This window comes from Pelmatolapia mariae, linkage group LG16_19, assembly GCF_036321145.2.
Source record: "Pelmatolapia mariae isolate MD_Pm_ZW linkage group LG16_19, Pm_UMD_F_2, whole genome shotgun sequence".
In the NCBI taxonomy this organism is placed as follows: domain Eukaryota; kingdom Metazoa; phylum Chordata; class Actinopteri; order Cichliformes; family Cichlidae; genus Pelmatolapia; species Pelmatolapia mariae.
The window spans coordinates 51,231,829-51,255,442 of NC_086241.1; the positions used below are offsets into that span (position 1 = coordinate 51,231,829).

Here is a 23,614-nt window from a genome sequence, read left to right on the forward strand (position 1 = left end):
GTTATATATAAAATAATTACCTATTTTGCAAGTGTCTTTAAAACTCTGTGTTATTGCACCTACATTATAATGATATGAGTTCGTTTTTACCCTTCAAATGTTCTTTTTGGCTCATTAATGTATAATTTGTGAGAGAGATGTTTAACAGATTATAGGCCAAAAAGACATCAGTCACTAAAATATTCAATTACTTGGTTTTATTATTAAATCCAATATTTACATAGGATTACGTTACTTGTATTATTCCAAAAATGTATCAGATTATTATGTTTTGGCACAACTTCCTAACTCTGCTCTATAATTACAGTGTCACATGTGATTTATTCTGCACACACATTATATTGTTAAATGAGTAAGAAGCATTCTTCCCACAAAAATATATTACTTTGTCAATTTGCTAAACGTTTATTAAAATTCCCAGGTTTGAACTTTTGCAAGTATTACTGCATATGTATCCAAATCATTCCCACACACAATTTTACCATCCATCTGAAATCAGCACAAGCATTCACACATCTTAGAGCTTTTCATGCTGTAATCTCAACAAACCCATTATTACACTTCAAAAACTTCCCCAGAAATAATACTGTGTACAGCCTCCCCCCCTCCCTGTGATCTACTGTACTTGCATCACTCTAAATGAATCACAGGATTCTGGGAAGAGGCTAATCAGTAGACCGGTGGAGACTTATTCAGTCACTCAATGTTTTATCGCCCTTGGAAGACAATCTGGCCAGGCAAACAGAGCAAGAGCCTCCTTTCATGTTGCTAGGTGACAACCTAGCAGAGCAGGTGGTCCTTAAGACAGAAGCTCAGTTGAAATATAAGAGGTGTTACAGGGCCTCGGAGACGCAGCACCAACGCCACCTCCTGCAAGGGCAACCACACTGCAGTCAGAGCTCACCTCTGGGGAGAGAAGGAAGGATAGCAGGCACAGGTGACTTCCTCATTTTTTGTGTAAGAGTTCAAGGGGTTTAAGGCTTTTTTTTTTTTCTTACCCAGGCCACTGGTGCCTCTTGTCAGTCAAGGGGACATAAACCACTCCCATCAAAGCTTTCTTGAGGAAGCTCCCGTCACTCTGCCGATCATACTGCTCTAGCACCTGACTGCCACCATCAGGGCCCACTGGGAGAACCAACCGCCCACCTGGTTTCAGCTGCTCCAAGAGCTTCCATAAGGAAAGACAGGATTAAAAAAAACAAAAAAACGAGTTTCATACTTTTTCACTTTATTCATGGGATTAATTCAGCGCAGTCTGTCTTTAGAATGCATTTCAAGTACCTTCGAAGCTTAACATACTTGATAAAGTTATTTTAGAGACAACTGATTGGGTTATAATGACTTTAATACAGCTGTAGATACACCACAGCCTTCTGTGCCTTGTCTGCAGGCTTCAGTTATAGCTGAATGAGTGTCTTAAAACAAAACAAATTTCCCACGTGTGGGACTAATAAAGGTCATCTTATCTTATCTTATGCTATTTTTATTGCATTTTATTCTGACAAGAGTAAAGCCTGCGTCCTTACAGCCTTAGGAACAGTGGCTGCAGCTGCACCAACATGAATGGCATCATACGGTGCTCCATCTGGGTAGCCGAGTCTTCCATCTCCCACTGTGGACATACCCAGATATGAATTGTAATTTTTTTTTGCAGCCCCGCGCTTTAAATCTCAATAGTTAAAAGTGGCATGACTTTAAGTTTGACGTCTCCTGACTCACCAACTAGTTTGATGCGTCCAGAGGACAGCAGCTCCGGGTTGTCAGCTTGAACATTTTTGATTGACATCTGAACCAGTTCGTCGATGTGTTCAATGCCAACCACTCTACCCGTGGGCCCTGTCTGCATATAATGGTAAAAAGCAGCTGTTTAACCTCTGTTACATGATACATGGGTGAAACCATCTGGCTAGTGGTAAGATTTAGAAAGAAACTTCAAGTTTTTAACAGAATTTACCATTCTTGCAAAGCAGGCGGTGAGATATCCACTTCCTGAGCCTACATCCAGTGCGGACGCTCCTTCAGTTAGTTTGTCACTTAGCAGCTCCAAAGCATGAGCATGCTGTCGAGTAAGGCCAGCAGGAAAACTTCTGTTAAGTTTTGTTTAACCATTTAGTCCTCCCAGCACTGTTCAGTGTTTGTTACTCACCATGTGTGGTGCACTGATGGTTGCCCTGTAGCCTGTAATTACAAAGTTTCATAACAGAGTCGCAGCAGATCTTTCTGTATAAAACAGCTATTATTCAACAATGCAATGTGATGAAAAAACCCAGGCTCTTGTTATTGCATTGACAGCAACATGCATTTGTGTGTTTAGAAAGTGCTTCTGAAATAAATACCTATGGATTGGGGAGAGTCTGCATAGGGATAGTCCCTCGAGTAGAGTCCTCTGTCAGTAGCCAGCATGGCATTGAACACTCTGTCACTCTGGATCACGCCATGATCTGGCAGAAAAAGAAGAAAAAAAGAGGTATTGATACTGAGTTGAATGAATGGAGATGATGACTCCAAACCAACCTGTGCAACATGTAACTACAGTCCCAGAGGGGTCAAGAAAGGTCACAAACAACAACAAAGATATCAAAGCTCAAACCCTTTACCCCTTAGCCTGCTGATGAGCTCTGGATGTGTTTTGCCGCTGGACATCCACGCCATTGTCCGGGACAGCAGCACACCCATGGGGACTGCCACTACTGCCAGGCGCAGCGCCGCTCGCATCTCCTACACCGGATCTCTCTGCAGGGACGCGATGATCAGCGCTTGTAACCCTGAGTACACGACACACGGATTACTGTAAAATGCATTCAACGGCATAGCTGTATTCTCCGCGTGGTAATCGAGAGGGCAGTTTAGGTCATTTGTATGATGTCCAAATGTGGCAGTGCAAATTCACTAATTACAGTAAACTTGACCGACAGCCAGCGAGCAAGCGGTACAGCAGCACACGTTACGGCTATAACAGCAAGTTTACGTTACACTATAAGCGGATACTATCATTATACCGTCGCAAATGATTATTACACTTCTTTAAATAGTAAATATCCCCATATAAACGAATTCAGTAGAGGTCGGTAGCCCTTGTTTACCTCGGTAGCTCAGCCGCGGTCACTTCCAGCTGAGACACATTTCCTAATCCCCTCCTCAGCAAACCACAGCCCAATGAGAAAAGAATCTTTTATAGGTGAAGCCCAAACTAACCAATCAGCTCTCAAAATTGCTTGACGGGCGGGTAGAGCGTCTAATCAAATATATCTGAAAGAGGAAGTGGGCTGTCGGTCGGTCGTTTAAGATTGTAGATCATGGATATGTTTAGCTAGCAATGCGAAACTTTAATCTTTAAAATAATATATCTGCGTTAATAATTTCTAGCCTTTTGAGGTTTTTCCACACAGGTAAGTTATGTTTCGATTTTTCTATGGTAACAAACTGCTCGAAAAACGTTTAAATACACAGTAATTATCCATGTAGTTGGTCAGTAACCAGCTTAGCCGTAAATGTAAACCGAACCATCAGCTTTCTGATTTGTCTTAATTGTATGTACCTTCCAAACATCTCAGGCAAGTGTCACTGAAAGAAAAGGGTCTTAGTCAAAAAACAGACTAACACTGTGTGATTTATTTTATTTTATTATTTTTTTTAACCGTGATGTCGACATCTCTTTAACCCAGTGGCCGCACCAGAATGATAGACGACTTCGAGAACCAGGAGGTTCGGTCCAGCGGGGAGCTTTGGTCCGAGATCTGCTCCAGCCTGCCGGAGGTGCAGACTGAGGCGACCCCGGAGAGCAGCACAGACTTCAAAGACTCATTTCACCCGCCTGTGCAGGTTAATGGACAAGCAAATGGGACCGATACCAGTCCATCTAATGCCAAATGGGAACCCATGGAGGATTCTGAGATTTACATAGCCACTCTAGGTATTTCCTTTTTTTAAAAGCTTTTCAAGACTACAGACTTCCTGTCATGTCTCCTCGCTGTCTGTCAGCAAGAGGCATGGAAATGATAAGATGCTAAATTTCCGCAAAATGAAACCAGATGAAGTTTTCTTCAGCATAGCAGGCTTGAATTGCCTATTTATTCTCCATGTTTTTGTAGTGGCTGACACATTTGCCTAACAAGTGAAGGGTCCCTGGTTTGATCCCAGAAGGAGACACAGATCCCTCTGGGGTTGGGTCAGGAAGGGCATCCGGTGTAAAAACTGCCGATCAAATATCCTGTGGCGACCTTTTGTGAATAAGGGAGTTCCAAAAATATGGCATGTGGCACAGATGCGTCTTCTGTCAATTAATTTATTACAGCCTTCTGCTGTTCAAAGTTCCCCCCATACCATGGTGCTACATATAACATATAAAAGACAATCAATACAGGACTACATAAAGTGCAAGTGTGCAAAAACTGCAAAAAACTAAACAAAGACAGTGCAACACCAGACAGAACAGAACGATACAGGCACAAGACGGTGCAGACACAACAATGCAATAGAAAAGCGCAACAGTGACAGTGGGTTGTGCAAAAGACTGAGCATTGTGCAAAATGTAACTTGATGTATGTGCGTTTGTGTGTGTATGAGATTGTGCAGATAAGTGCTTGAGGTAGTGATGTGTATGAAGGTATGTGTGTGTGTTTCAGTCAGTGTTCAGGAGTCTGACGTCTGGGTGGATGGAACTGTTTCTGTCTTCCAGTGAGGGCCCGTTACCTCTTGCCAAAAGGCAGCAGGGTGAAGAGCGTGTGTGAAGGGTGTATGGGGTCCTCCACAATACTGGTGGCTATGTGGATGCAGCGAGTGCGATAGGTGTCTGTGATGGAGGGAGGAGAGGCTCCAGTGGTCTTCTCAGCTGTTCTCACTATCCGTTGGAGGGTATTGCGATCCGATACGGTGCAGTTACCATACCAGACAGTGATGCAGCTGCTCAGGACGCTCTCGATAGTCCCTCTGTGTACTTGTGTACTTTAAAACAATAGAAATAAAGCTTCATGGAAAATAAACTGAACCAGAAACAAAAATGTAAAAAAATGACAACCAATAAAAATATAAAACTATAACACTGTTACAAAACACTTGACAGTATGTACTCACACATGATTAAAAAAGACAAAGATTGCTGCAGAAGGTGGTTTTTGTCTCCTAATCGAAGAAAGATCAGCACTTATTTATTTCTCAAGAGTTAAATGTTTTATTTTTTCAGGAGGTGTTCTTAATTCTCGTCTGAAATAAATTCATTACATCCGATACAGCCTAACCAGTCCTTTAACCCCTACATGGTTATTTTGCATATCTGCGATCTTTGCTGGCCTTATAAGTCACATTGTACCGAAGCTCACACTCTTCTTTGATTCTTAATTCAAAATCTATGTTGTAACTTTGATCCAAGCTATAAAACTGACATTTTTGGTTACATTTCGCTCCAGAAAACCGCCTGAAGAAGATAAAGGGCCAGTCCAGTGATGTGACCTCCAGGGACATGCTGCACTCCTTGTCTCAAGCCAAGAAGGAATGCTGGGATAGATTCCTACACGATACCCAGACCTCAGAGCTCTTCCAAGGGGGTGACATGGATGAGAGGTAGGACATGGACATGATGTGAAAAATCATCCTGTTGGAGGAGTTGTTGTTGTTGTTGTTGTTGTTTTGTTTTTTTGTTTTTTTTATAGGCATTGTGTCTTTAGATGTGATTGTATCATTTGTTCATTTCTTTCCTGTATCTTTCTAACTTAACATATTACAGCAATAACTCATCATCTCACTGTTTCCACTTTTCCTTAAATTCAAGAGACTATGTGCCATTTACTCATCCCAATACAAAATTACTTTAATCTTTATCTTTCAAAGTGTCTAGTACTTATCTGGAGATGGCCTGCTTCTTATTCGTGCCCTTCATCCCTTTGCAGTGCTCTCGAACACTTCAAGAGGTGGTTGATTCCAGAGAAGGTGGCCATCAGTGCGGAAGAGCTGGAATATCTCCTGAGGCCCTCCCAGAATAAGGAATCAGCAGAGTCAGACCAAATGCAAAACGGAGAGGATGCAGAGGCAGAGATGCAGAAACCGGATGAAGATGATGCTCACAAGCCAGAGAAATGAGTGAATTAAAATGGTAACATGGAAAGAAGAACTTACTTCCTATATAGTCGGTAAACGTGACTTCCTGCTCTCACATTGTGTCATTGCAGTGTTTTGGCTAAAGCCTTTGTTATCAGCGATTATAGCCTCTCATCACTGTCTGTATCCCCAGCAACTGAGTGTTAAACACTTATTAACTCACATGCATTTTGTCCTTTCTATTCAATGACACTGCACCTTGAGAACACCTAATAAAGAGCTTGAAATGATACCTTTTTGTCCTCTAGCTGTAATCCGTGTCTCCTATGTTTACGAGAATGGCTCTTAACTACATATACAGATGTTTATTGAGGACCATATGTAGTGTCACATGAGAAGTGACGTTAACGATGCATTCATTTGTCAAAATGTTATTTTTTTTGTCATTAAAAGGCTGACATCATAAATTAGAATGGATGTGATTCAGTCCAGAAAAATATTGTAACATACTGTGTAACATTTTGTTAATTTCATGTAGAAGTTTTTAATGAAGTTTCAATAAAATATTAAAAAATGGTAACTGGTATTGTGTTCATTTGTCTGCTTGTTAGCTCCAAGGACAGTGTTGTTGAATTGCTTTAGATTTTGGGAGTGAAGACATTGGGTCTGATACAATATGGCGTATCATCAAGGGGGTATTTTAGGGCTTAGACATGCAATGTGGTGACAAATGAAGTGCACTCTCTTTCAGTTCTGAGATTTTATATACCAGGACATAATAAAAAAATCATCTGATCCTAACCAAGTTAAATCATTTAAATGTAACTTTAAATGAGCAACAACACACGACATATGAGACTTTTTCAATACTTTTTAAACCAAACTAAGTCAAAATGTGTGTAGTGTGTGAAAGATGAAGTACACCACATTATTCAATAGCTTGCAGAATCATCTTCAGTGGCAAAAAATAATAACTTTTTTGAATTACTTTATCATTCTCTCATATCCTGGAGAGACTGATGAAGTGTTGCTTCAGCTCAGTGAGATTTGCAGGCATTCTTTATGTGCAGCTCTCTTAAGGTTGCATCATTTCAATCAGGTTGAGGTCTGGACTTTGACGTAAAGTTGCGGCTGTACTAGGGATCATTGTCCTGTTAGATGACCCATATTCTTAAGCTCTCAGATAGCTTCACATTACTCTAGAATACTTTTTTACAAATGAATTTATGGTGACTCTGTGACTGCAAGGTGCTCGGGTCCTGTGGCTTTAAAGCAAGCCAAAATGATCACCCCTCCACCACCGTACTGATAGTTGGTATGAGGTGTTTGTGCTAATATGGTTGATTTTTGCCAAACATGCAACTGTGCAGACATTTCCACTGGTCTCACCTGTCCAAATGACATTGTTCCTGAAGTCCTGTGATTTGTTCAAATGCAATTTTGCAAACCTAACCTGTCCTGCCATGTTCCTTTTAGTAAGGGGAGACTTTCTTCTGGAAACCCTTCAAAACAAACCATATGTGTTCAGTCTTTTTTCTAATTGCACTGTTAAGAACTTTAAAATTTAACATGCCAACTGAGGCCTGTAGAGTTTGAGATGCATCCCTGTTTTGTTTTTTTGCAGTTTCTCTGAACATTACATGGTCTGACCATGGTCTGAATTGGCTGGGACATCCACTCTTGGGAAGACTGGTAACTCCCTTAACTGTCTTCCACTTCTGAACAGTCCTTCTTGCTGTAGAATGATGGGCTTCAAATTGTTTGGAAATGGCCTGAAAACTCTTCCCAGATTGATAGGGAGCAAAATTTGCTTCCCTAAGCTGATATCTTTTCTCCTTGGCTTTGCGATAAAACCCGAATGCTCACACTTGCTGACGATCAAATAATCAAGTGCATTTGATTAGCAGCTATTTGTCCTCTTAATACCTATGGAAGGGCCTTATATGTTAAGGTCTTCATCAATGGTTTATATCTCTGTGGTCAGCTATTCGAACTGCAGTTTCTTTAGATGGCAGCAATGAACCGAGTTTGATTCATTCACCATTTTACAAGCCAGCGTCTTTAGCAGTCACAGCGAGTCCACAGCCTGTTTCAAAAAGTCCCTCGTGGCTCTGAATGACATAAAGTAAAATCCACCAGACATGATAAAATGCTCTGCTTGGTTTGGAATAATAATTTGTGTCTGAAATGGTGCACAGTGAACATGTTTTGAAACACACATATCCTAAAAAATGGATGAAAATGTAAATATCTTCATTTCAAAATGTCAGGGTAGCTGAAATTTAAGCAGCGCAGAGAGAAAGTTGGCCTCCTTCAGCAAATTCTAGCATTAAATTTTGAACATGCATCATTCTCCACAATGAAGGTCACACATTTGAATCAAGTAGGAGTAAGAAAAACACATTTTTGAGAGAAGAGGTCTTTAACTCTTGAAAGGAAATGACTCATGATATCACACTGGTATCGCTGCTTGAACTCGAAGACTGCAAGTTGTGAAAGGACAAGTGGAAGCTGTGGGCTTTAATCAGGCAGGGCTGCTCAAATTACAAGTTGTTTAGGCTTTTTGTGCATGGAAGCTAGGAACTCGAAGGCAGTATTGGTCAGTTTTGGCTGTTGTTTTTATTTCATTTGTCAATTCTGTGAGACAATTTCATTGTCCTCATTGAAAGCTATTCGTTGGATGGTTATATTGTATATATTCAGTTTATATGTAGAAAATTCTAGTGATTCCTCTCGGCGCCACAAATGAATCCCTACAAAATAACCAAAGTTACAACAACTCTTTAAAAGCTCAAAAAAGGGCATTATAAACTTCTTAAAGGTAATATTTATTAAAGCGTACAGACGATTTATGGATTGGCATCCAAGTGTAATTCTGAATTAAATAAACTGAATCAAATTGTGTTCATTTGAGTAACAGCAGCCATGGCATCATTATTTAATAGGACTTCATTCAATTGGGGGTCCTTGACATGAAAACCTTTGGATGTCCCTTGAATTAGATTACTCTTGGATCTAAACGGCTGAGAGAGTGAGATCTCAACAAAACAGTCTTTGTCCTCATTTCTCATTCAAGTGGAGAACATATTCTGACAGTTACCTTGATTTAATAAAGTAGACTTTATTTAGCTTTTTCTAGAACATCCTTACCATTATTAATAATACTTAGGGACCAGCTGTAGCGGTCTCACAGAGACGTGGTTTGTGGTAATAGGCTGGACTGGGATAATAGACACTATGAAGCTCTGAGTGGGAAGAAACTCAAATCTGGCTCGGGCTCAGCAGTAATTAAAATGACATTTTCATCACTGGAGTATGTTAATAATGAAATCTACTTTGATGTCCACATAGAAAGAGAGTTTCAAAAAGCCATTTAGCCCTAAAGATCAGGCCGTTAAAAATAAAAATAGCTAAAAAATAGCTGACCCAAAAAAACTTGATCTTTCATGTCTTTGTTTAATAATTACTACGTTCCAAAAATATCTGTCACACTTTCAATGAAATGCTTCAAATGAGAGCCCATGGATTGATTCCCTTGCACAGAAAGTACAATAATGAATACTTTATAAATTAATTTTTAATTTACATTGCTCTCATTTTATCTTCTGCAGCTTCTCAGTGGGATGCCTCCCACTCTACCTCTGCATACAGCAGAGCCTCTGTTAACTATAAACCCATTCCTAGTCGCATATAACTTACACGTCCAAATCAGACCCTCAGTACAATCTCTATTGGGATCTATGGTCACAGTCCCCACACTGAGACAGCTGAAGTAAATTCCTCCCAGCAAGGTCCCTTGTTAATAAACTAAACCCCAGCAGCAGCAGCTACAGTTTAGTGGAGCTCCTATAAACAGGATGTGGTGAAGAAAGAAAATCTCTGAAGTAAAAAAAAAACATCTCTTTGCTAATATCAACACAAGCAAGTTTGTAATTTTTGGGGGGATATATCTTCAGTGCAACTTTCTCTGAGGTGGACTAGCTTATGATTTGGTAAGTTTCACAGTAAAGGGTGGATATGTGGGAACTGAACATCATCAACATACCGTAATGATCATATTTTATCTATAAATGATTGTATGTTTCCGATCTTTTCCTAGATTAGTGGACAGATCTTGATGAAACGTTGTCTAAGAAACTGTGAGTGCCAACATCTTCAATATTTACAGAATTAAATATTAGTTAAATAAAATTGTACATTTGACAGTCACTCAAGCGCTGAAAGGGATGTCAGATTAGATCGTAGCAAATATGTATATTTATCCATGTATGTATGTTTCCCGTGTCCCGCTGGGGAGCGGTGGTTTGCTTGTGTATTTAATGTATTCAATATCAGAGTGTGGCCTTCAGTAGCGTTCTGTGCAGACATAATAACAGCAAGAACTACTGTACATTTAATCCAGTGCAAACTAGATGAACTGTTTAAAAAAAGTATTTCCAAATACAACTGGTGATGACTGGTGTGACAAAACCACCATAACCCACCACCATCCTTTCAACCAACACATTTCCAACATTACTTAAAATAGCAAATCTAAACAGGCTTCTGGCTGCTCAGTATTTAATACATGAATTATTGCATTTGCACTTAGTTTGTTTGATGGGTGCATTTTTCGTCTGCAGCCCTCAGCTGAATGCTGGCTCCCTAAATTGGCACTCAGTCATCAAACAAGCACAACCCCTGTCTAGGACCTGAAAATAAGCCCACCACAAAGGCTCCATCAGGAGGACATGTAATGGGGCCGCTTGCTTTTTGTGACACACGTGAGGTTTTGCTGTGTGCTTTGCGCATTCTGGTGGCACAGTGAAAAAAAGAGAGCAATTAACCAAAAATGGCTAATCACCTGTAGCTGTCACGTCTCCCACACTTGGACATAGTATACATGACATGTACAAGTGATTCAGAACTAGAGTGGTCACCGTAAAGGAAGTCTCTGAGGTGGTACACCATTTGATTACTTCGTGGATGCTGCTAGAACAAACTGTTACCTTCACCACAGGAACTTATCAGACTGAAGAAAGGCCAGCTTGACAGCCCTGTCCACATCAGTGTCCAGTTAAATCAAAGTGGGAAAAAGTGGTCTGTGGAAGGAGAGGCTGTGTGCTCTAAAGCAGACCAGTCTGTGTTATTTTAAACTGTTCTGATGTGTCCTAACAGTAAACATCACACAGAAAAAATGAGCAACAGACAGAAAACCATTACAGTAGCTGTATGTTCAGTGCTTTGAGTCTTCTCTACAAACAAGCCAGATTTTGAGCTTCTCCCAACAGTGCTAAATTTACTCTTAAAGGGAGGAAAAATGGCCATGTCCTCATCGTTTACCATGTTGTAGCTATCAATATTAAAATGTGAATGCCATGTAAATATCAGTATTAATTAAAAGCAGCATTTCAAAGCAACACTTACTAGAGCTCCATTGAAATTGAAACACTAATGATATCGTACCTTTATGTTAGAAGATTTTGAGCCTAAAATGTCATCGTAAGAAGTTCATACTAACAAGTACTTTAAAATAGTGGTGACACTTTTTGCTCTGAATTTGATGAAAATCTGGAGACTACGTGGTTTCTGCACATGAATATGATTAACTGGAACTTTTGGACATCTTAATTATCTTCACAATGAGATCTGTGTTCCTTTCAAGCAGCGAAACAGTCAAGCAATGAATGCCATTCGGTATTACCCTTGATGAATCATTCGATCATGCTGGTTTTGACTGAGACTCACAATTTTTTTCAAATTAGTTTTGAGATTATGAATATTTAATGTGAACTGCTGGAGAAACATCTTAATTGTTCAATTTGTATTCTGTTTCTCTAATGCTTTGTCTAGAAAGTGTCCGCTTTGTGGAGAACCACACAGCAGGATCCTTCATTCACGGCGCTCCGTGGAGGGCGGGGGTGCACAACATATTCAAAATAATAATTTTGGACCTCTTTGGTGTCTCCATCCCAATGCCTGTTTCCGACCAAACTTGGGATAACATGAGTGAGAATGTTGTAGGAATGTTAACATAAAGGGCGTAAGTTGAGTATATAAAATCTCAGACATAATGTAAGTCCCACTAGAAAAATGATAATGATGTCATGAGCGATATTATACCGTAAAGAGGCTCAAGGTCATCATAAATTTGTCATTTTCTAGCTGAGATGCACTCCCCAAGAGAAACATTATAGGAGATTAGAATGATTTTACTGGAGGTGACTCACTCACTCACTTCAGCCCTTACTGTATGCCTTGTTGGAGGGAGAGAGAGAGCGAGAGAGAGAGAAAGAGCACACCTCTTTATTCTGAAGCAGAGCAAGCTGCAGCGAATGAGTGCGGCTGCACAACAGCGGGGCTCCCTGCAGGAAAAGGACTCAAACAGGTGCATCTGATATCTCCAACAGGTACTTTTTCATTTACTCTGCACTTCAGAAAAATTGCCAAGTGGCTGATTGTGAAATTTGACTCAGATCTTGTTCCTTTTGAGGAAATAAATTTCCAATCCGAGGTCGACCACTTCAGGTTAAAAATAGGTTGATCCTACTCATGTTTATGAATGATTTTGGATCCCTTTTGTATCTTAGAGAAGACGTGGTTGCATGAATCATTCTGAGCGGCCTGATCAGAAAAGGTCAATAAGGAACTTGGTTGAGTCAGTAAGGGAAGAATATCTGCTCTGATCATGATTTAATTAGCTTCCTTGGGAAATTAAACTTTTATGATTGTTCATATTCAGTATGATGAACACATAATGAGGCAGTCAGCCCATCAATTATTATTTTTATTATTACTATTATTTGCTTAATGTAATGCAATACGCAATATTTTTAAATTAAAACAGCAGCTAAATATATAAAACATGCAAAACAAAACAAAATGAATCATTAAGGAAAATGTGTTGGGTATAAACTTAATGTATACCAAATCAAAGACATTAAATTGTAACAAAATTACATGAAAAATGTACATGTTATTAAATGACTTAAAGTCTGAATTTTGGGCATAAATATCTTCTTTTCTTGGTTGTGTGAGTTTTTTTAGATGAAACAATATTTGTAGCCGTTTTTTCATGTTAATGAAAGTTGAAACTGTAGCCAGTGCTCATGCCAAAATTACACCATTCAGCCCAATTTTGACTACAGGTGTTTTTCATAGACTCCTCCTCTGATCTTACAATTTTCTGTGGTTTCACTCTCATTTTATTCAGTGATTTTTCTTTTTTCTTTTCTTCCCTCACAGCCAAGTCTCTCATTCAGCAGTCACAGAATGTGAAACGAATCTGCATTCATGCCCATTTTCACACTCTTGCATAACATCTGATTGTGTGATGCCAGTTGATGAGTATTTCTTATTTCTGAGCTACAATAAAAATCACTGACGTCAGCCTAGATTGATAAGTGCAGATGTTCTAGCAGATGTGTGGGATGACCGCCTCTGAGAAGTTACTATGATTTTGAGGATGATTTCTGCTTTTCATAACCAGAAATCATCCGTCCAGTCAATGTGAGCTTTCTTCCCTTTTTTTAATACTTTAGATAATGGATCAAAGATAACTGGAAAGGCTTTTGGAGAAGTAAAGAGAGAAATGTGTGCTGAGAGTTTTGAAGATAAGCTTCAATTAGCCTTTTAAAATGTTTAAACACCCAGACGCTGCCATACTGGCTTCAATCAAAATGTTGATTAATAAATTACACAGAAATGTTAATTGAGTCATGCAAAATATGCTTGTTATTTCTGCAGCTATGGACTGGGAAAGATCACTGAATCGAACCAAGGTGAACTTTTCTACTCCAGCCTCCTCTTCATCTTCGCTCTTGCCTGACTCCTCGTCGTCCTCCTCTTTCTGCTGCAACTCTTCTCGCTCCATCTTCTCAGCCTCCCAGTTCTCAGCCCCCTCTTTCTCTGGGCTCGACCTCCTGTTTAACCTGAAGCTCATCTTCATCCCTCTCTACTCTGCTGTGGTCCTGGTTGCGTGCTCTGGCAACCTCCTCCTCCTCTTCCTCATCTGGCACAATAAGAAAAGACACAACACGACCAATTTTCTCATCAGCAACCTGGCACTCGTCGACCTGGTGATGTGCATCTTCTGCGTCCCTTTGACAGCGTCCTATGCATTTGATAAGCGCGGATGGGTGTTTGGATCCCACATGTGCCATTTTGTCACCGTCATGCAATCCGCAGCTGTTTACGCAGCCGTCCTCTCCCTCATGGCCATTGCGGTGGATCGTTACGTAGTTGTGGCTTATCCCATCCGAAAGAGAGCAGGCTACCGCTTCTGCTGGGTTCTTGTGGTCCTGATCTGGCTCTCCTCTCTGGCTTTATCCACGCCTACGGCACTGCACACTGTCTACCTGGACCTCCAGGCTGCAGGCCTGCAGATGGCTGTGTGTGAGGAGTTCTGGGATGGCCAGGAGCAGGGTCGCCTCATTTACTCCTGTTTCATTCTCTTCTTCTCCTACTTTGTCCCACTGGTTGCTGTCTCCATTTCCTACTGTGCCATTTCCTATCAGCTGAAACACAGGATGACTTCGAGCTTGACAGCATGCACGGAGCTGAGATCTGCACGGGCCACCTGGAGCAGACGGAGGAAGAAGACCTTCTGCTTGCTGCTGGTTTCAGTTCTCTGCTTTGCCTTCTCCTGGCTTCCTTTACAGGTGAACAAAACATGAGATTGCTGGTTTGAAGAATATGCAAATATATGGGAATCTAAATTAGGAGAGGTTCCACCTTATGAATCAGATCTTAGCAGGTCATCTTAACTTTGAGGGAGGGATAAAACAGGGAGAAACAGCCAGCCTGCCTTTGTCCAGAGGGAACACAGTCTGCCTCAGCAATAAACACATCTCAGTCTGCACACAAACCGACAGTTCAATTGGGTACAGTGACTTGATGTTTAGAGTTTTCAAGTCAGCCAGGAAGGACTCTGTATATGGTGAAGAAACTGGCATTATCTTTTTTTGGGGGTTTTTTTGTGTGTCAACTTAGCAATTTTACTTTTTCTAATTTGTATTTCTTTGCTAGACTGTCTGTTGGCAGTAGAAAAATGGCAATTGTCCCTTGAATTAATGTTTTGGATACCGATGTTTACTCCACAGGTGGTGAACCTGATCCGTGACCTGGACACAGACTTCTCCATCCTGGGGAAGAACTATATCAACGTCATCCAGGTGTCCAGTCACCTCTTTGCCATGAGCTCCGCTTGCTACAACCCATTCATTTATGCTTCGCTGCATAACAAATTCCTCTCTTACCTGTGTCTCCACTTCCTGCCCTGGAGAAAAGGAAAAGCAAAAGACAGGCGACAAGGGTCAAGCGTCCTGACGGTGTCTCACAGAATGCCGCGCCTTTACACCTCCACCATTGCGGCAGATTTGCAGGGTGTTGTTGCAAATAATGCCGATCCTCAAGAAAACTACACGTAAGTGACTTTGTGGACGAACGGGCACAAGAATGATATGATCTCCAGCTCAGTCGAACGTATGAGGCCACCGAAGCCAGACGTGATCCAGTGAATCTTCTTTTGCACTCCAGATTTAATCTTGTAAGCGTTCAGGCTGACAGACAAAAGGAGTAAAACGATAAGTCATTGTTAAAACACCAAAACCCACAACATGGGGGTGTAAGGCTTTCACATACAACAGTCACACTGCTGTGAAGCTGGCTATGGGGCTAAAACATCAGCCAGCTTAGATTGCAAGGATTCAAGTGTAGATGATGCTTATTAACCTGAATAATATGCTACTGGTTGCTTAAAAGCCACTTTTAGCTTTGACTTTGCTTTAGTTGTTGCAAGTGTTTTTTGTAATGGTCCTCCATAATTAGATTCTTGTGCATTTTAACACCAACCTTACAGCATCTTTATGCGAGCCATTTAACAATGTGTTGAACTAATGTAAATGTTTATTCGCCTCCACCTTGAAAGACTGTGCATTAGGTTATTTCTGTGCATACTTCACTTGTAGTAGTAAATATGCTTTGTTGGATTTTGCTCAGTAAAGAGGGTAATTCAAACCATCTTTTCCTCATTCATTCATTTCCATTTTGTTAAGGAACACGAAGCGGTTCTGAATTAAATAATAGCGTATTTCCATCATTCATTTCTGGCCTTGAATCGTTGAGCGTTTTTCAAATGTTCAACTATAGCTGTGGCATTTGGCAAACACTACGTGTGCGCGATCAGCAGCACTTTTAAATGTCAAAGCCGAACCGATGAGCGAGAGAGAGCCAGAGAGAGAGAGGGAGCGAGAAAAAGCATAATGTGTGCTGGTCATTACACAACTGCAATAAAGACACAACAGAGACCAGAGAGACACAAAGTTAACAGCCTTTCTGCCTTTTCTGCAGAGTAATGACACATAACTATAGAACAGGAAGTTTGGAAATCCCGCCTAAAATAAATGTGTTTGCATTTTCCGACCTCGTTTGTTGACTGCCTTTTGCCACCTCGACTACTTAAGAGATGTCCCCTTATTAAAAGTGTGAACGTTGGCACAAATGAAGCTCCAAATTCATTATTGGGTAAATATTGATTTACTTTTCTCTCAAACAGCTTTTGAGATCACCTATCAAGCAAAGACACACAGAGTTTTTATTTAGATTAAAAATAATAAAACTGCAATGCTACTGATCACCCAAGTTAATGTTATGAAACAAATATGTTTCATAAAAAGAGCAATGCCATTAAATACAAATCGTGTTTTTGAAAGATTGTTTGAGAAAGGCTTTTTGTCTCATCACAAAGACATTTATGTTCGAAAAAAACAAACAAAACCCCACACAACTGAAAAGCATTAGCAGTGTTTGTGACTGTGTCTGGTGTCTAAAGCCTTTAATGTGAAATTATATCAGAAAATAGCACAGTCAATTATCCAGACTGGTATCTGCAAAAGGAAAAGTTAATCAAACACAGTTTCTTTGTTTCCACATATTCTTTTACCAAGCTAAAAAGATTTTTTGAAAACAAGATTATTGAAGGAAAACCATCTAATGTGTCCCATTTAAAACTAACTAAATGGCTTCTTTTCTTGAGATCATTTTCTCAGATTTTATCTCACACAAAAAAAGCGCCTTGCAAGGCATGGTGGTGCAGCGGCTGATTACACACTTTACACAGTGCTTTTCAAGAGCAATTTGCAGAGCATAAAGTGTATATTTTAGCAGCTGATGTCAAGAGCAGACTGCTGTGTGAATATACGAGTTGACAAGTAAAGATAAAGAGGAGACAGCTTTTCATCTTATTACAGAAACACAACAGTGGTCATCTCTGCTAATGGCAGCAACTGTCCACATGCAGCACACTGCAACTTTGTGCTTCCTGCTTAGCCTTGAAGTGTCAAGGACGACCTTCATCTGAATGTAAATGTGTGCTGCCCTAACAATCATCTTTGTCATGTTGTTGACCTCGATATACTAAGTCATGGTAGTCACGTGCTGTGTTTATAATTTCCGGACAGATAATGGTCCCCTTTCATGCTTATGATCTGAAAATTGTTACAATGAACTCTATGCATTTGAAATATTCAGAAAAAAATGAAGCAGCTGCATCCTGAGACCTATAATAATGCAAAGAAAACAGAAATTGGTTTATAAAAGACTTTAGGATATGGTTCTGATGTCTGCTCTTACTGAAAGAAAAAAAGCAGCATACAACAAATGAGACAACTCTGAAATAACCTTTCGGGGCATTTTGAACTGAAGAAAACAATTTACAGGCTTTCACTTTCTACTGTATTGTACTTTTTTTCTCTCTAGACTTACAAGACTCTTAGAAAAAAGAGAGAGAGAAAAAAACAAAACAAAACAATCCTTACCTGGAGGGTGCAATGTTGGGAGTAGTTTAAAAAAAAAAAAAGAATTACTGAGCATTTTTAGGGAGCAAGAAAATGCTGAAGAGCAGAGAAGTAACAGCTTCTGCAACCATTAGAAGAGGATTTTGCAGAGATATAATAGCAGCAGGAAAAACAGGCTCTGAATAAATTCTGGGAGAATCTGCCCCTCAGCAGAATCAACTCAAGACCAATTGCCACAATAATCTGGAACTTTCCAGAAGATGAAGCCCCTGTGCCTGTGAGTCAGTACATCAGAGCGTAGAACACTACAAAGGATCAAAAGACACGACAGCAGTGCAAAATTGGATTGAGTCAGGCAGCGGAAAGCCTTACAGGTGTGTAATTTAAACACCTCAGGACCTCGACCAAAATCCACTTGCTCTTACCACACTTCTTGCAGCTATCTGACAAGATATATAGTAAGGAAATCCCATTTGAGGCAATTGCTTCACCTTTCTGGACAGTTTTGGGACGAGGGGAAATCTTTTGTTGGAGAAAATTTAGAGAAAAAAGTATTTTTTACTTTTGACTTGTTCGGTAAATGGCCATTTTTGTGATTGACTACAGCTTACCTGCCCGTTATCATAAAAGGTGTGACTAAGTCAGGCTGTACCAAGCTTTTATTCATCTACGTACTAATTTATACCTATACTCAAGTCCTTTTTTCATTTAAATAATTAGACTGGGTTTGTAAAGTTTACATTTGTACAAACTTACAACTACTTTGGCAAAATATCAAGTTCAACTGTACATTTTGAACAATTTCAACTACTAACTAAGATTTTAGTTTTTAAAATATCTTTGTGATTTAAATAACGAAAAGAAAAGACATTTAAGCATAGTAAATTAGTTTAATGTGACGATTTTTAAGCAAAAAATTTAGAATTATTGGAGAACAATTTTGTCCATTGTCTTTGTCAGATTTTGACTCACCATGCAATACCACATGGAAAGCGCCTGGCTGACTATAGCTTCATTTTTCAGCATAACAATGAATGCAGACACACTGCCAGTGCAGTGCAAGGACACCTGAATAGAAAAATACACAATATCATTCTTGGACTGACTTCACCTGGGGCCCAGACGTCAATGTTTTTGAAGTGCTGTGGGAACAGACAGAGAATGGAACAAACCAACTTCCAAAGAAGAGCTTTGAAATTCCCAGATAACTATTCCTGAAGACCATTGAAGAAATTACAAGAAAACTTACCTAAAGGTGTTCAGGCTGTGTTGAAGAATAAAGATGGTCACACTAAAGTTCAAACTCAGTAGAGCTGTACAAACTCAGTTTTTGCCTTATATACTGCATTTCTATGTATGTTTTTACATGTTTCAATAAATCATGTGCCTATTTTTTATTGTCCTAGCACAATATAGGCGGATCAAGACTTTTGCATGGCACTCGATCCATTATGATTAAACTGTTTTAACACACAACCTTTTATTACGGAGTTTTGTCAGCTTCTATAAATTAAATACTGCTAACATGCGTTTGAGTCTTTCAACATTTTGCTCTTCCAATTTTCACTTTCTTTCAATTCAGTTACATTTTACTTATATAGCGCCAAATCACAACAACAGTCGCCTCAAGGTGCTTTATACTGTAATTCAGGACCCTATAATAATACAGAGAATACCCCAACAAATAAATGTCCACTATGAGAAAGACAGGACAAAAGACATAAGACAACCAGAGATAAATATTTACTAATGATTAAATGCCGAATTATTATTGTTATTGTTATGATTATTCAAGACCTTGTATGTGAAGAAGAGGAAGAAGAGGATTTGGAATTTGAGTGGATTTAACAGGGAGCCAGTGAAGAAAAGCCAACTGGGAGAAATATGCTCTCTCTTTCTAGTCCCTGTCAGTACTCTTGCTGCAGCTTTTCAAGGAGATTTTAGGACAGCCTGATAATAAGTAAGTACAAATAGTCCAGCCTAAAAGTAAAAACTGAATAAACTCAGAAAGATCAAATTTTCATTATCACTGGCAGACAGGATGTATCTAATTTTAGAGATATTGTACAAATGCAAGAAAGCATCAGCACACATTTGCTTAGTATGCACATTGAAGGACATATCCTGGTCAAAAACGACTACAAGATTCCTCATAGTGTTACTCAAGGCCATAGCAATGCCTTCCAGTGAAAGTATCTGGTTATACACCATATTTCTCAAATGTTTAAAGCAGAGTACAATAACCTCAATTTTATCCAAATTTTGAAGCAGAAATTTTGAGGTCTTTAATATCTTTAAGACATTCCTGCAGTTTAATTAACTGTTGTCATCTGGCTTCATGGATAAACAAAGCTGGGTATCATCTGCATAGCAATAAAAATGTATGCTATGCCTTTGAATGATACTGCCTAAGGGAAGCGTGAATAATATAAACAGAAATGGTCCTAGCAACAAACCCTGTGGAACTCCATTTAACCTTTGTGTGTTTGAAGAAGACTGATTTTCATGTAAGACCCATCTACATTAATAAATTGGAGTCCGTTAGATAGACACGTGTAACACAAGTTTGTGTCCTTCCTGCCCCACACGACCCACAAACACAATAATTTAGTGTTATCAATATTTTATTTACAATTTTTACCTTTTAGTTGTTGTGATGCCTGCTCACTCTCTTCTTCTCTTCTCTAGGTCCTGGCGTGCTGGTCAAATAGGGGAGGCATGATCTGATGATCATCTCCAGCTGCACTGGCCAGCCTTCCCTGGCACTGCCCCTTGTACTCACTCCACCTCCCCTCCACTGCAGCTGAGCCACAGACCACACCCTGACATGATATGATTGAAACCACTGCAGCCCAGTACCTTTAATAACTATGGCACGCTCTATTCGCTGTAATAAAATATTGTGGTCAACAGTTTTGAATGCTGCATTGAGGTCCAGCAGGACATGCACAGTGAGTCCACTGTCAGAGGCATAAAAAGATCATTTGTAGCGTTTATTAGTAATGTTTCAGTACCTTGAGGAGTTCTAAAAATTCTTAAAACTCTTAAATAAACTATTCCTCTGCAGATGATCAGTTAGCTGTTTTACAGCTACTCTTCCAAGATTTTTTTTTTTAGATAAAAAGGAAGGTTGTACATTGGCCTATAATTAGTTAAGACATTTGGGTCAAGTGATGACTTTTTAAATAATGGTTTAATTACTGCTGCCTTAAAAGGCCTGTGGTACAGAGCCCATTATCAAAGATAAATTGATCATATTTAAGATTTAAGCATTAATTGAAGCATTAATTAATGATGGGACTTTTTTGAGCAGTCTTGTAGGAGTGGGGTTTGATAGACACACTGATGATTTGGAGGAAATGATTATTGAATTTAGCTTAGAAATATCAATTGGAGAGAAACTATACATAATTAATATTAATAAATAATAATAAAAAAATAATTTAAAAAAGTAGCTATATGTCATACATCTGTGAGATGGTTATAAATGACATATTCTCCAATGGCTAAAATTTTATTTGTGAAGAAATAAATCATTATTAGTGAAGATTAAAGGGATACCTGGCTCAACAGAGCTCTGACTTTTTGTGAGCCTGGCTACAGTGCTAAAAAGAAACGTGGGATTGTTTGTATTTTCTCCAATATACTTCTTCAGAGATGAATAGTAAGATGTCCTATCTTTACAGGGGGCTTATTTTTGTTTGTAATAGAGCAAAAAACTCATTTTTTCTAGCTTGTGGTTATCTGCTTTAAGGTGTGGGTTTGAATCAGGGAGTCAAGTACTTCTGATATGATCCTTTCTTTGTCAGAGGACCCACAGCATCCAGAGTTGTACACAGGAATGATGTAACACTATTAAGAAGATAATTGACTTCTATGGGAGTAAAGTTTAGATACCTACTCACATAGAACTAAAAAAGTTAACAGTGGAGAAATTATATCCTTAAACATAGCTTCAACATATACTGTTAAATGTTCAGTTTCTATACCATATGTCAGAACAAATTCTAGAGTGTGACAAAAGTTGTGGTTGGGTTCTTTTACATTTTGAGAGAAGCCAATTGAGTCTAATAACGAATTAAATGCCATGTTAATGCTGTCATTTTCAGCATCTACATGGATGTTAAAATCACCCATAATAATTATTTCATCTGAAATTAAAGCAGTACATTAAAATTAGATTAGAAGTCTGAGAAAACCAGATAGAAACTCTAAGTAAGGGCAGGGTAGATGACAGATAACTGGAGGGGAGAAGCTGCGGAGAGGTGTGTAAGACTGTAACTCTGCTTTCTGGTCCCAACTCTGGATAGTCATGTTTTTGGGGGGTCATCAAATTTAGTCAGATTTCTACAAATGAGTGCTGCATCCAAAATGTTATGACTGACATCTCTCATAACATAACACAGTTATCTCTAAAGTGTTTTCTTGGACACCACTCAGAGAAGCCAGCAATTTCAGAGGTCACTTTTGAGACCAGAGAAAACTACAGTCCAAGAGACATTGTTCTGGCAAAACTACACACGTATTCACTATGAATTTTAGTGACCTCCGACTGACGTAACTGGGTGTCAATACCCCAACATAAATTGTTATTTAAAGAAATCTACCTGGCCCCTGGAAGACGATCTGCTATCGTTGGTGGCTAGCTTCAGAATTTTCCAGAGTACAGAGCCTGTCCTCCAGAACGGTAAACAGGCTACATTTATAACTAACATGACGCTTGTAATAAGGAAGCTTAACAACAACAATAAGCTTAACAGCTGCCACTAAACAAGAAAGTGTGTAAGGGACAGGTGAAAAAACCATGTTGCTAGTGACTCAGCTACAAGCTAAGCTAAACTATCGAATCCTTACAGACAGAATACTGTGAATATAAATAGCAGGTGATTCAGCAGAGTGTGCTCTGGATAAAGCACCTGGATGTGACACTATGTTGTTATGTCTGTTTTTTTTTTTAATCAGACAGGCTACATAAAACACCACTGTGCGCTGTAATAGGAACAGGAAGTGATACGATATCTCAGCGGGAGCTAACACCAAGTAACATTTTATTTGTATAGCACCTTTCAAGTCAAAGATCACAACAAAATGCCAGAGCAGTAAAAAAGAGAAAAAAAGAGTTAACTAAATGCAAGTCTACAAAGATGGGTTTTAGTTGTTTCTTGAAAGAGACCCATGAGTCCACAGATCTCAAGCTCAGAGGAGAAGACGTCTGGTGGCCACTGTGGCGAAAGCTCTGTCTCCTTTACTTTTCAGCCTTGTATGGTGTAGGTCCTGATCATAAGATCTCAGGGACCTGCCTGGGATGCATTGCTGTAAAAGTTCACTGAAGTAAGCCGGTGTTCATACACGAAGAGCTTTAAAATCAGAACCAGAATCTTGATATGGACTCTGGGAGGGAGCCTGTGCAGCTGGATCAACAACGGTGTGACATGAGAGTAACTAGAAAACACTTGCAGCAGTGTTCTGAACAACCTGGAGACATTCCCGGGAATATTTGCTTAGACAAGTGAACAATGAATTTCAGTAATCCAAGCCCAATGAAATACATAACAGCCTCAATGGTACTTAAGTGAGAGCCTTTATATTTGGTTAATGATTTAAGATGCATTTTCTCATTCCTATTTAATTAGTGCCTTTTCTACTTCTACTACTTCTTTAACTGGTAATGTGTCGATTTTAGATATTTTCACCATATAATTGTTCAGCTATATTTATCCCTTTTGTTTTGACTGCTTCGCATTGACTAACAAATCATTTCTAGTGCTATTTGCAAAGCAATTTAACTGGTAATTTAGTACTTGTAG

General features: G+C 39.4%; 3 protein-coding genes across 4 annotated transcripts; 2 read left to right on the forward strand and 1 right to left on the reverse strand.

Annotated features, from left to right (window-relative positions):
- Positions 1-193: 193 nt before the first annotated feature.
- pcmtl (l-isoaspartyl protein carboxyl methyltransferase, like) lies at positions 194-3,152 on the reverse strand. 2 transcript variants are annotated; one of them, XM_063499168.1, is made up of 9 exons: positions 3,084-3,152; positions 2,598-2,765; positions 2,337-2,441; positions 2,147-2,178; positions 1,955-2,059; positions 1,720-1,840; positions 1,527-1,612; positions 999-1,168; positions 194-870 (listed from the first exon to the last, which is right to left on the reverse strand). In XM_063499168.1, exons 2-9 carry the CDS (start codon positions 2,713-2,715, stop codon positions 834-836), a joined length of 774 nt encoding a protein of 257 aa, XP_063355238.1. In that variant the 5' UTR covers positions 2,716-2,765; positions 3,084-3,152; the 3' UTR covers positions 194-833. The 2 variants fall into 2 exon arrangements, with proteins under 2 accessions (XP_063355238.1, XP_063355239.1); XM_063499169.1 differs by having other exon boundaries at positions 195-906.
- A 116-nt stretch (positions 3,153-3,268) lies between these two features.
- On the forward strand, positions 3,269-6,574 carry ccdc32 (coiled-coil domain containing 32). The gene is made up of 4 exons (XM_063499170.1): positions 3,269-3,389; positions 3,666-3,913; positions 5,406-5,559; positions 5,886-6,574. The coding sequence occupies exons 2-4, from the start codon at positions 3,679-3,681 to the stop codon at positions 6,073-6,075; spliced, it is 579 nt and encodes a 192-aa protein (XP_063355240.1). The 5' UTR covers positions 3,269-3,389; positions 3,666-3,678; the 3' UTR covers positions 6,076-6,574.
- A 7,186-nt stretch (positions 6,575-13,760) lies between these two features.
- Positions 13,761-15,440, forward strand: prlh2r (prolactin releasing hormone 2 receptor). Its single transcript, XM_063497697.1, has 3 exons — positions 13,761-13,811; positions 13,902-14,672; positions 15,114-15,440. Exons 1-3 carry the CDS (start codon positions 13,761-13,763, stop codon positions 15,438-15,440), a joined length of 1,149 nt encoding a protein of 382 aa, XP_063353767.1.
- Positions 15,441-23,614: the final 8,174 nt, after the last annotated feature.